General features: G+C 41.1%; 3 protein-coding genes across 5 annotated transcripts; 2 read left to right on the forward strand and 1 right to left on the reverse strand.

The window, feature by feature from the left end:
- The first annotated feature begins 196 nt into the window (after nt 1–196).
- On the forward strand, nt 197–1,130 carry LOC106323906 (DEAD-box ATP-dependent RNA helicase 8-like). Its single transcript, XM_013761952.1, has 3 exons — nt 197–483; nt 743–803; nt 882–1,130. Exons 1-3 carry the CDS (start codon nt 197–199, stop codon nt 1,128–1,130), a joined length of 597 nt encoding a protein of 198 aa, XP_013617406.1.
- Nucleotides 1,131–2,222: 1,092 nt separating this feature from the next.
- LOC106323907 (uncharacterized mitochondrial protein AtMg00810-like) lies at nt 2,223–2,841 on the reverse strand. Its single transcript, XM_013761953.1, has 2 exons — nt 2,693–2,841; nt 2,223–2,559 (listed from the first exon to the last, which is right to left on the reverse strand). The coding sequence occupies exons 1-2, from the start codon at nt 2,839–2,841 to the stop codon at nt 2,223–2,225; spliced, it is 486 nt and encodes a 161-aa protein (XP_013617407.1).
- A 4,406-nt stretch (nt 2,842–7,247) lies between these two features.
- On the forward strand, nt 7,248–10,768 carry LOC106326750 (protein QUIRKY-like). Of its 3 annotated transcripts, none has more exons than XM_013764668.1 (3): nt 7,248–7,299; nt 7,521–10,223; nt 10,413–10,768. In XM_013764668.1, exons 2-3 carry the CDS (start codon nt 7,540–7,542, stop codon nt 10,702–10,704), a joined length of 2,976 nt encoding a protein of 991 aa, XP_013620122.1. In that variant the 5' UTR covers nt 7,248–7,299; nt 7,521–7,539; the 3' UTR covers nt 10,705–10,768. The 3 variants fall into 3 exon arrangements, with proteins under 3 accessions (XP_013620122.1, XP_013620120.1, XP_013620121.1); XM_013764666.1 differs by having other exon boundaries at nt 7,274–7,299; nt 7,512–10,223; XM_013764667.1 differs by lacking the exon at nt 7,248–7,299 and adding an exon at nt 7,350–7,420 and having other exon boundaries at nt 7,512–10,223.
- Nucleotides 10,769–11,589: the final 821 nt, after the last annotated feature.

An 11,589-nucleotide genomic window follows, 5' to 3' on the forward strand; every position in this document is an offset into this window, starting at 1 on the left:
TTTGTGTTCTACAAACTCTACATTTCTCAGCAATAGTTTTTCTTTTGTGAAATTGAATCGCGATTTTCTCCACACTGGACACTGCAGTAGGTTTTGTGATACCGTAGGAAACCCTAGACGTTCTTCTTTGTTATTGCTGTACAAATTCAGAGTTAGGCAGAGTTAGCTTTTTAGCGATCGATAAGAACAAGCTGTGATGATGAACTACCGAGGAGGAAGGGGGATTGGCGCTGGCCGTGGTGCCTTTAACCCTAACCCTAATTTCCAGTCCCTGCCTGGTTATCAACAGCAGCAGCCTCAGCCACAATACGTCCATCGCGGCGGCGGTTACTCGCACCAGAATCACCAACAACAACAGTTTCAGCAAGACACGTCACAGCCGCGTCAATACCAACAGCAATGGCTTCCAAGACGCCAGTTCACTGGCCGCAACCGTGATGAAGTCGAGAAAACTTTGCAGTATCAACAAGCCATCGACACAAAGTGAGTACTTGTGTTTTCCCTTTTACGGTTCTTGTTGAAGTTTGGACATTGATTGTTTTCAAATTTATCTTTTTTTTTTTTTTAATATGAGTGAATTCTACTTTTAGATATCTCTCTTATTGAAAAAGTAACTAAGCCCTTGTTTCTTCCACAAGAAATAAAATTGCATTCAACTGTTTAGTGTTGTGTTTCAATTCTCTTCTTTTAATAAATTTTCTGCGTCTTTTAATATTTCATTGTGCTGTTCTTGTTTCTTCAGTTCTGAAGATTGGAAAACGAGGCTAAAGATACCCGCACCTGATACTCGCTACAGAACCGAGGTCAGTTTCAATATATATGACTAATGTAATGTACTGACTTTCTTACCTTTTATCAATACACTTGTTGTCACTTTCTAGGATGTAACAGCCACAAAGGGAAACGAGTTTGAAGATTTGTTTTTGAAAAGGGAGCTTCTCATGGGAATATATGAAAAGGGTTTTGAAAGACCTTCTCCTATTCAGGAAGAGAGTATCCCAATCGCCTTAACCGGTAGAGATATCCTTGCCCGAGCCAAAAACGGCACTGGCAAGACTGCTTCCTTTTGTATTCCTGACTTGGAAGAAATTGACCAAGATAACAACCTTATTCAAGGTACCTCTCGTTAGAATAAGATAATTATTTGAGAGTTTATTTCTGGAGAATGAAGAATTTGAAGAACAAGAGAGAGAGATGAAGATTTCAAAGGGTAAGAGAGAGAAGGAGAGATAATTATTTCCTTAGATCTGGAAAAATGTTATTACAAAACATTATATGGAAGAGGAGAATAACCAGAACAATATTACTCAAGAAACCAAACACACTTGGCTTACTAGGGAAGAAACAATAAAATATATGACTACTTTTATTGTAGCTCCGCGAGTATTGTTCATACTGGCAAGCCTTGCTAGCATTCACCTTGGCAGACCTTGCTGGTTGTAAGCTTCTTCCTTTTATTTTACTACTCAACATTTTCTTCTTCATCTCAACACTCCCCCTCAAGCTTGACTTTGGGAATCAGTCAAGCTTGGAATCATGAATAACTTCCCTCATTAAAACCTTAATGTGCAAAGTGGGACAAAAACACACAAAGGAAAAAGAGTAGAAGTCTCCATGATAGGTAAGTCAGTGAGATGTGAGGTCTATGAGTCCAAGCTTTGAATGAATGAACTCCAGACTTTGGTACTTGATGCCTTTGTGAAAATGTCAGCCAGCTGGTCTTCACTTCTAGTGTAACAAGGTAGGATGATATGTTGCTCCACTGCTTGTCTCACTTTGTGGCAATCAACTTCTATGTGTTTAGTCCTCTCATGGAACACATTGTTGGATGCTATATGAATGGCAGCCTGGTTATCGCAGTGCATGGTAATAGGAGTTGTAGTCTCTATACCCAAGTCTCTTAGCAGGTTCCTGATCCAAATGAGCTCACTAGTGAGCTTCCTCATTGCTCTATATTATGCCTCAGCACTTGAGCATGATACTATCTTCTGCTTCCTGCTCTTCCAAGTGACTAATTTGCCTCCAATAAAGGTGCAATACCCAGTAGTTGATCTCCTATAAACTCTATCTCCTGCCCAATCTGCATCACAATATCCAGTGATCTCAGTGCTTTCATTGCATGCCATCCAGACTCCTTGACCTGGTGCTTCCCTTAGATACCTTAAGATCCTTTCCACCATATTCCAGTGATGTATCTTGGGTTTTTGCATGTGTTGGCTGACTTAATTGACTGCAAAACACACGTCTGGTCTGGTTATGATAAGGTAAATGAGCTTCCCAACCATTCTCCTATAGTGTTTGACATCTTCATAGGGTTTGTCTTCAAACTCCCCCTCACGCAGCACTTTATAGCCATCTTCAAGAGGAGTCTTTGCTACTCTTGATCCAAGCTCACCTGCCTCACTCAACAAATCAAGAGTGTACTTCCTTTGGAATAGGAATAATCCTTCTTTTGATCGACATATCTCAATCCCTAGGAAGTACTTTAACTCCCCCAAGTCTTTAATATCAAAGGATGTCTTAAGGAAAGCTTTAGTCAAGATGATACCTTCCTTGTCACTGCCAGTGATGATAATATCATCAACATAAATCAGTATCACCACGATTCCTTGCTTGCTTGTGAGAGTGAAGAGTGTATGATCAGCTTCTGATTTTACAAAACCTCTTCCATTGAGAGTTGTACTCAGTTTACCAAGCTCTCGGTGACTGTTTTAATCCATAGATTGCTTTCTTCAACCTTAGAACATTCTCTGGCTTAACCATATCTTCCATACCCGTAGGTGGCCTCATGTAAACCTCATCCTCCAGCTCTCCTTGAAGAAAATCATTCTTCATATCCATCTGTCATAAATCCCATTCAAGGTTCACTGCCAAGGAGAGAAGAATCCTTATGGCGTGGAGTTTAGCTACTGGTGCAAAGGTATCCAGATAGTCTTCTCCATAGACTTGAGTGTATCCTCTTGCAACCAGCCTTGTCTTCCTCCTTTCTGGTTTTCCATTGGCAAGATAATTTATGGTGAAGAGCAGGCGGCTTGTAACAGCTTTCTTTCCTTTGGGAAGCTCAGTTTCATACCAAGTATCATTCTTAATCATGGCACCAACTTCATCTTCAACTGATTCTCTCCATTCTTTATGCTCCATGGCTTCTTCATAAGTCTTTGGAACATGCTCTTGGTCCAGATTGTTGATGAAGACTACATGCTCTTGAGGATAACTCGCAAAAGAACAGGTTGCTTGGATAGGGTGAGCCACTGCATTGCTGTTGAAGTACACTCTGCTGTCGACCCACTCGGATGGTTTCTTCACTCTTGTACTCCTTTTCAATGGTTGAATCTGCTGCTCTTCTACCGCTGCCTCTTCCTGTCCTTGATCTCCATTAAATTGATCTTCACTTGGCTGATCAGATTCAACTCCATCTTGATCATGTGTGGTTGCTGAATCATCTCTTTCTTATGGCTGTGATTCAGGTTCATTGCCCCCCTCAGGATCATGATGGACTGTTTCCACAACTGGTGATGCTTCTTCATTGTTTTTAGCAGCTGGTGGTGAAGGAGAAGTCCTTGGTACTTCACTGCTCCGAGGCTTATTAATGCCTAGACTCTCCATAATAATTCTTAAGTTGTTTGCCCTATCTGAAGGTTCTTGTGAGAGATCTTGAAGGTTTTCCCAATTCTTCTCATCATAGTACCTTTTGATTCCACAAACTTCACATCCCGTGAGACAAGAACCCTTCTTGACTCTGGATCATATCACTTATACCCCTTTTGAGTTCGAGAGTAACCAATGAACATAGCCTTTGAACTTTTAGCATAAAGCTTGTTCCTCAGCTCCCCAAGTATCATCACAAAACAGATGCACCCAAACACACGCAACTGGTCCAAAGATGGCTTGGTCTTGTTTAGGACCTCAAATGGAGACATGTCGTTGAGGACTTTAGTTGGAGTCCTATTGATCAGATAAGTAGCAGACATCACAGCATCACTCCAAAGTCTTTTTGGAACATTGGTGTGGAACATCATTGATTTTGCTACCTCCATCAAGTGTCTATTCTTCCTCTCAGCAACTCCATTCTGTTGAGGAGTGTAAGGACAGCTTGTCTGGTGAGTAATCCCATGTTGAGCAAGATATTGCTTGAACGTCTGACTTGTATACTCTCCACCATTATCTGACCTTAAAACTTTCAGCTTGGCATTGAAATGGCTGCAGATATGGGTCTGGAAATTCTTAAAAGCTTCCAACACCCTCTCTTTAGAATGAATCAGTGTCACCCAAGTGTATTTGGACTTCTTATCAATGAAGGTGACAAAGTATTTGTGGTTCTCTCTGGACACACACACAGAGCAGTCCATACATCAGAGTGAACAAGGTCAAAACATCTTTCATAGATCGTGCTAGACTGTGGTAAAACTGTTCTACAATGCTTCCCCAATATGCAAGCTTCACAATCATCATTTTTTTAAGACTGCACCGGGAAGTATCAGGTTTAGGGCTCTGGTATGAGGATGTCCCAACCTAGCATGCCATAATGTGCTATCAACTCTGCCGGATGTACTGGCCAAACAATGAGAATTAGATGGTCCGAACATCTCTGTCTTCTGAATATGATAGAGTTCGTTGTGAACGTGCCCTTTTCCAATCAAATGGCCTGTCTTTAAGTCTTGAAATTCAACTTCATCTGGTCTGAAGACAACCTGACAACCAAGATCAACCGTAGCCTTTCTCACAGATAACAAGTTTGATGTAAACTAAGGAATATACAAGGCAGTTGATTCCTTATCAAACAACCTAAGGTTCCCTATCCCTTCTATCTTAACTTTATCACCATTTGCTATAAGAACATTCCCTGAGGCAGGCTGGACATCACTAATCAAATTCCTATCACTAATCATGTGATGGCTTGCTCCTGAATCTATAACGATATTTTTAGAATCAAGAGAGTGTGTACCAGCTTTCTTGGATGAGATAAAGGCTTTGATAAGGGAATGAAGATCACTCATGGTTGCTGGGCCATCAATGTTGGCTGCACTATCAATACTTCTCAACGTTTCTCCTTCATTTGAATCATCACTGAAAGATGAATACATGGTTTTTCCTTGAATCACATGATGCTCAAACTCCTTAATTACATTCCTGACTAGATTCAAGTCACTTCTTCTTGGCATATTGCGCTTCTTATGTTTTTCCTTAGTCTTTTTGTACTCTGGAATTAACACCATGTTTTTCAACTACATATAGACAAAGGCCTAGAAGGTTTGAAATGCTGGCTAGTAGTAGAATTGCTGTTTTTTATTTAGACTGATCAGTGGTTTCAGTGTTGTGATGCGTCTTCAAGAAGCTGTGGTTTCTTGACTCTCTCATGTCCTGTTTCCATCTTTCCAACTTCAATAATAAGTCATTGAGACCTTAAGGTGTTATATATTCCTTTTTACCATTCAGCCAGGTTGCAGATTTGATTAGCATATGTTTTGTGTTGTCAATTGGTTGATAGTTCAGGGTTTTGATTTGTGGATAATGCATGATTGTTGCACTCTTGTTCCCACTGTGCCCATATTTTCACATGTTTTATCTCTTTACGCATTATTATTTTTATCACTTTGTGGTTGCATATGTGCTCTGAAGTTTTGGTCGAGAGAACATTGGAACGTTGATGTTATCATGATGCATGTTTTCTAACTTTTCTCTCTTTTCTCTCTTTTTTTCCTTTTTAATTTTGATCCTCTCCCTTTAGTCATGATCTGTCTCTTCAGGCTTCTACTGTCTATATACTATAAATCGATTTTCTGCCTCCCCAATGTGACATCTAATCCATGAGTTCAGTGTAATTCAAAAGAGGGACGGTCCAATACTTCCAATTTATTGCTTTCCGATTTTGACAGACTTGCTCAGTGTTAACTGTTGAGATTCATGCTTGTTTGTTGAAATAAAGCTGTTCATACTTCATATTCTGAACATTCAAATCGATATATTTGTAAAGTAACTAACATATCTCCTTTTTTTTGCTTTAACCTCAACAGAGTATGTAAATAGATTAGTCGGTTTAGTATGCTGAACCGACCGGTTTAATATTTTGTTATCTGGTTTATTAGTTTGTTACACACACTCAGCTGTATAAGAGGTGTGATTAATGTAAACGACAAACTTAATGAGAAATTAAGAGATTATTATTCATCTTCTCTAATAAACCTTTAGTTGAAATATCTTCTTTCTATTATTCATGAAAATATACATAAAACATAAAAATATCACAATTTGATGTAATAGTGATTAGTGAGCGTTTTACATTTAGAGGCACGCGATTAAAGGGAGAACCTTGTTGACTCGAAAGACAAATTGTTTATAGTTATGCATACTAGAGACGTGATTTGAAAGTGATACGTCTCCTACAGAGAAAACGAGTTTTAATTGTTAATAAGATTTCTTAATAGTTCTTGATTTTATAGAGTCTAAAAATTAGACGCTTTGTCCTTTCTGGACGTAATATACGTACTTATTTTGACTTTTCTTTTGCATTTTCTTTAAGTATTTTACTATTTTCCAATTTATTTTTAATAAACTTCCAAAGGTACCTAACTTTTTGGCATTAACCCAATAGCTAGCTGTACAAAAAATGATACATCTGTTACATATGGTTATTTAACTACTGAATTTATAAAATATGCATTCAGATTTGATAGGAACTTCTAATAATACACAGAGATGCTTCAATATTTTATGTTTATTATTTTTAACAGAATAAGATACGTTAGCCGACATTAATAACTGAGTAACTAAGAGCATGATTAATGGGATTAATGGAAGTTCTTAGGACGGAGTTTTTAGCGGAATATAAAAAACTGTTTCTTAACTTTTAACTAAAAAATTTAAGAACCGGTTCCGGTTCCTAACTTTTTTAGTTAAAAATTAAGAAGCGGTTTCTTATATTCCGCTAATAACCACCGCTATAAAAACTCACCATTAATCATGTACTAACGATTAGGCTCAAAAAATAAGAAAACGTCTTGACATTGGGTTGGGGTCAACGCTTCATCCGATTAGTCCTCCTGATATGTTAGCTAATGTTAATAATGGACACGTCTCAACATAGTAACTAACCATAGAGAGTAAAACAGAACACGAACTCTTTAAGAGGAAAGCATTAAAACTTGTTTTTATCTGCCGTAGTTACCAAGAAACTAAGATTGTTTATTCATTAACTACTGATTTGATTAAGACAGGTGATTGATCGATGTTTAAAGACCGAGTCATGTCTTTTGCTTCTTGTCCTCCTCTGTTTCTGAAGACGAGAAATACTTGAAAAAGGTTCGTTCTCTTATGTTTTTTTTTCTTTCTTTTTCTTGTTCTTGTAAGCTGTGCAACTCTCCTTATCTCACTTGAAATCCCCTTTTTGTGGTTACAGAGAGATTCCATACGGTTAATTTAGGTTTTACAGTATATTAATTTTCTTTTAACTCTGTGAATGAATACTCCATGGTTTTCTGATAAGGTCTTTTTGCCTTTTGTTTGTGATAAAGGTATTTCAGTTTTAAGACAAAGCTTGAAATGAGCAATATAAAGCTAGGCGTTGAAGTCATAAGCGCACATGGTCTATTTCAGGGAGACAAGCAAAACTCATGTAGCCCTTTCGTGGAGCTCAAGTTTGATAACCAAATATTCCGCACAACCACCAAACCCAACGATCCAAACCCCGTCTGGCACGAGAGTTTCTACTTCCTTGTCTCTGATCCTTCCTTCCTCTCCACCCGTACACTCGAAGCCCATGTCTTCAGCTACCAGGACGAATTCGATGCTAAGCCCTTTCTTGGCAAAGTTCGAGTCAATGGAACATCCTTTGTTCCTCGCTCTGAAGCAGCTCCTTTCAACTACCCTCTAGAGAAACGCAGCGTTTTCTCTCGAGCGCGTGGGGAGCTTGGTTTGAGAGTCTTCATCACTGACGACCCTTCAGTCTCAGAATCTCCTCGAGCTTATATCCCGAGCCCGGGTAGAGAACCTGTAAGCTCACTAATCACAGATGATGCTGATGAGAGAAGAGAGCTTAAGAAGCCTATAACACGTACGTTTTATAACGCAACCCCTTCAGTGAACCAACAACAGCCGGCAACGATGAACTATGGCATGCACGAGATGAGAGCTGCTGCGCCAATGCCTCCAAGAGTAGTTCAATACAACGGTCCAGCTCCACCATCAGATTTCTCAGTCAAAGAGACGAGCCCTTTCCTGGGAGGTGGACAGATCATCGGAGGACGAGTGGTTCGTGGTACAAAGAGACCAGCAAGCGGCACATATGATCTCGTTGAAGAGATGAGGTTTCTCTTCGTGCGAGTCGTGAAGGCGCGTGACCTCCCCGACAGAGACCTTACGGGAAGCTTAGACCCTTACGTTGAAGTAAAAATAGGAAACTTCAAAGGAGTTACAAGACATTTGGACAAGAACTCGAATCCGGAGTGGAACCAGGTCTTTGCCTTTGCTAAAGAGAATCTTCAGTCGAATGTTCTTGAAATAGTGGTGAAGGATAAAGACCTTGTCCTTGACGATTACGTTGGTACTGTTCGGTTTGATCTCCATGAGGTTCAGTCTCGTGTTCCCCCGGACAGTCCTTTAGCTCCCGAGTGGTACAGACTTGAGAACAAAAGACAAGAGAAGAAGAAGAGATCTGAGATAATGCTTGCTGTCTGGGAAGGTACTCAAGCCGATGAAGCTTTCGGGGATGCGGTTTTCTCAGACTCATTGACATCTTCAGACAGTTCGGACATTATATCGGCCAACCTCCGCTCGAAAGTGTACCATTCTCCTCGGCTATGGTACCTAAGGGTGAGGATAATAGAGGCTCAGGACGTGATCATCGTCTCCGACAAGTCTCGTATTCCTGAGGCCTTTGTGAGGATCCAGATTGGTAATCAGATGTTGAAGACTAGAGTCTCTCAGAGAACGTTTCATCCGACATGGGACCAGGAGTTCATGTTTGTAGTCGCGGAGCCGTTTGAAGAAAACCTGGTCCTCTCGGTGGAAGACCACTCTGAACCTAACAGAGATGAGCCTGTAGGCAAAGCTGTGATTCCTCTCGCTGCTATTGAGAAACGTACGGATGATAAAAAGTTTCGTAGCCGCTGGTTTCATCTCGAAGACTCGATCTCAGACGCAATGGATGAAGACAAAGCCAAGAAGGTGAAGTTCGCTACTAGGATCCATGTGGCCGCGGCTCTTGAAGGAGGCTACCACGTTTTCGATGAGTCCACTTACTACAGCAGCGATCTCAGGCCAACGGCGAAACCGCTCTGGAAACCGCCGATAGGAGTATTGGAGCTTGGGATACTTAACGCAAACGGGCTCCACCCGATGAAAAGTAGGGACGGGAAAGGTGTATCGGACACATACGTTGTTGCTAAATACGGTCACAAGTGGGTTCGGTCGAGAACTATAATCAACAGCTTGAGTCCAAAGTACAATGAGCAGTACACATGGGAGGTTTTCGACCCCGCAACGGTCTTAACCATCTGCGTCTTCGACAACGGTCATTTCGGAGGAGGAAACAACAGAGATCAGACGATTGGGAAAGTACGTATCAGACTCTCCACTCTCCAGAGTGGTCGTGTGTACACAAACGCTTACCCATTACTTGTTTTACAACCATCTGGTCTCAAGAAAAGAGGCGAGCTTCACTTAGCCGTGAGGTTCACATGCACATCAGTCTCCAACATGCTGATGAAATACACAAAACCACTCTTGCCTAAGATGCATTACACACAGCCTTTATCCGTAAACCTACAGGAAGTGCTTAGGGTGCAGGCTCTCAACATAATGGTGACTCGACTAGGCCGGTCAGAGCCGCCTCTTAGACGTGAAGTTGTTGAGTATATGACGGATGCTAAGACCCATCTGTTCAGCATGAGGCGAAGCAAAGCCAACTTCTACAGGTTCACCGCGGTGTTTTCTGGAGTGATGTCGGTGTGGAAATGGATGGGGGAAGTGTGCAGCTGGAGGACGCCGGTGACGACGGCGCTGGTGCACGTGCTGTACACGATGCTTGTGAGGTTCCCGGAGATGATTTTGCCGACTGTGTTTCTTTACATGGCTGTGATTGGGCTGTGGAACTACAGGTTTAGGCCAAGGTTTCCTCCTCATATGGACACCAAACTGTCTTATGCAGAGAGTGTGAATGCTGATGAACTCGACGAAGAGTTTGACATCTTCCCGACCATGAAGGCTCCGGATATTGTTAAAATGAGGTAACAAACAGATTTTTTTTTTTTTTTTCTTATTTGAATACTAAGAAGTTCGGGCCGAAAACCATTACCCCAGACCTGAAACTACAATATATAATATTAGTTTCGTGGTCACTCGAACTGAAAACCTCTGAAAGGATTAAAGAAACAAATCCTAATATGGTGTTTGGCTCTGTCGTTCTTGTTTGTCAGGTACGACCGGCTGAGAATTGTAGCGGGGAAGATACAGTCCGTGGTGGGAGACATAGCAGCACAGGGAGAGCGCTTGCAGGCTCTGTTGAGCTGGCGTGATCCACGCGCCACCGCAATATTTGTAACGTTCTGTTTGATCATAGCCATGGTTCTGTACATAACACCTTTTAAATTGTTTGCTCTCCTATCTGGTTACTACTTCATGAGACACCCTAGGCTCCGACACCGTATTCCCTCCGCTCCACTCAACTTTTTCCGACGACTTCCGGCCATGACGGACTCTATGCTCTGAATCATGCTTGTATATAAATATATCGTCTTCATTGCATTTGAATTTGAATTTATATCTATCTATATATCTGCATCCATATATGTGTATATATGTTGAGAATCTTACATTCATGAACTCATTACTTTTTTTTTTAACGCTTTGTAATCGATTTATAAAAAGCAGGGCAACAATCTTGAAAGAAACAGAGTATGGTGAAACCAACAGGGCCCCCAACTCCAGAAATTAAAAAACTACTAAAAACCAACATCATCTCCTTTGTTTGCATCCATCACCGTTGAGAGGATAATGAAATGCTTCAAATGAGCTGTAAACAAGACTCAAGATCCTTCTTAGTATCCATTGTCCGCTCGAACAGCATCTGCATGAATCATAGGCAATAACCAAGAAGGTCCATCTTTCCCCACATACGAAGCATACCGCTGATCCCTTGTCACACTACGAGCAATGGCCTCCGCGCATTGGTTTGCTCCGCTGTGTACATAAGCTATAGACCACAGTTGTAACCTAGACAGCTTCTCTCTTATCACGTCAATCAACCCATGAAACATAGGAAAATTATCAGGATTCAAAACTGCTTCTCCCGCCAAATATGATGAAGATTCAAACACCACATTCTTATGTCGCAGTGTCGATAGGCTCTCTGCGGCCCACAAAAAACTTAGTAACTCAGCCTCTAGCTGTGATGCCACCATTGAGTATGAGCGACGGCTGTGGATTAGCGAGACACCCAAATGATTCTGTGTCAGCCAAGCGACCCCACAATTTCGGTTTGCATCTGTCCAAGACGAACCAACGTTACATTTTATGAAACTTGGACATGGTTTTCGCCAGCAAGCTAAAGCAGATTCACCCACATTCTCATCAATGTCTTCCTTGTCACCCACG

Source organism: Brassica oleracea, chromosome C2, assembly GCF_000695525.1.
Source record: "Brassica oleracea var. oleracea cultivar TO1000 chromosome C2, BOL, whole genome shotgun sequence".
Classification (NCBI taxonomy): domain Eukaryota; kingdom Viridiplantae; phylum Streptophyta; class Magnoliopsida; order Brassicales; family Brassicaceae; genus Brassica; species Brassica oleracea.

Coding starts and splice junctions, on each gene's coding strand:
- LOC106323906 (XM_013761952.1), top strand. CDS start 197: ATGATGAACTACCGAGGAGGAAGGGGGATTGGCGCTGGCCGTGGTGCC. Junction 484..742: donor CAACAAGCCATCGACACAAA/GTGAGTACTTGT, acceptor TTGTTTCTTCAG/TTCTGAAGATTGGAAAACGA. Junction 804..881: donor ATACTCGCTACAGAACCGAG/GTCAGTTTCAAT, acceptor GTCACTTTCTAG/GATGTAACAGCCACAAAGGG.
- LOC106323907 (XM_013761953.1), bottom strand. CDS start 2,841: ATGGATATGAAGAATGATTTTCTTCAAGGAGAGCTGGAGGATGAGGTT. Junction 2,560..2,692: donor AAACAGTCACCGAGAGCTTG/GTAAACTGAGTA, acceptor CATCACTGGCAG/TGACAAGGAAGGTATCATCT.
- LOC106326750 (XM_013764668.1), top strand. CDS start 7,540: ATGAGCAATATAAAGCTAGGCGTTGAAGTCATAAGCGCACATGGTCTA. Junction 10,224..10,412: donor CCGGATATTGTTAAAATGAG/GTAACAAACAGA, acceptor CTTGTTTGTCAG/GTACGACCGGCTGAGAATTG.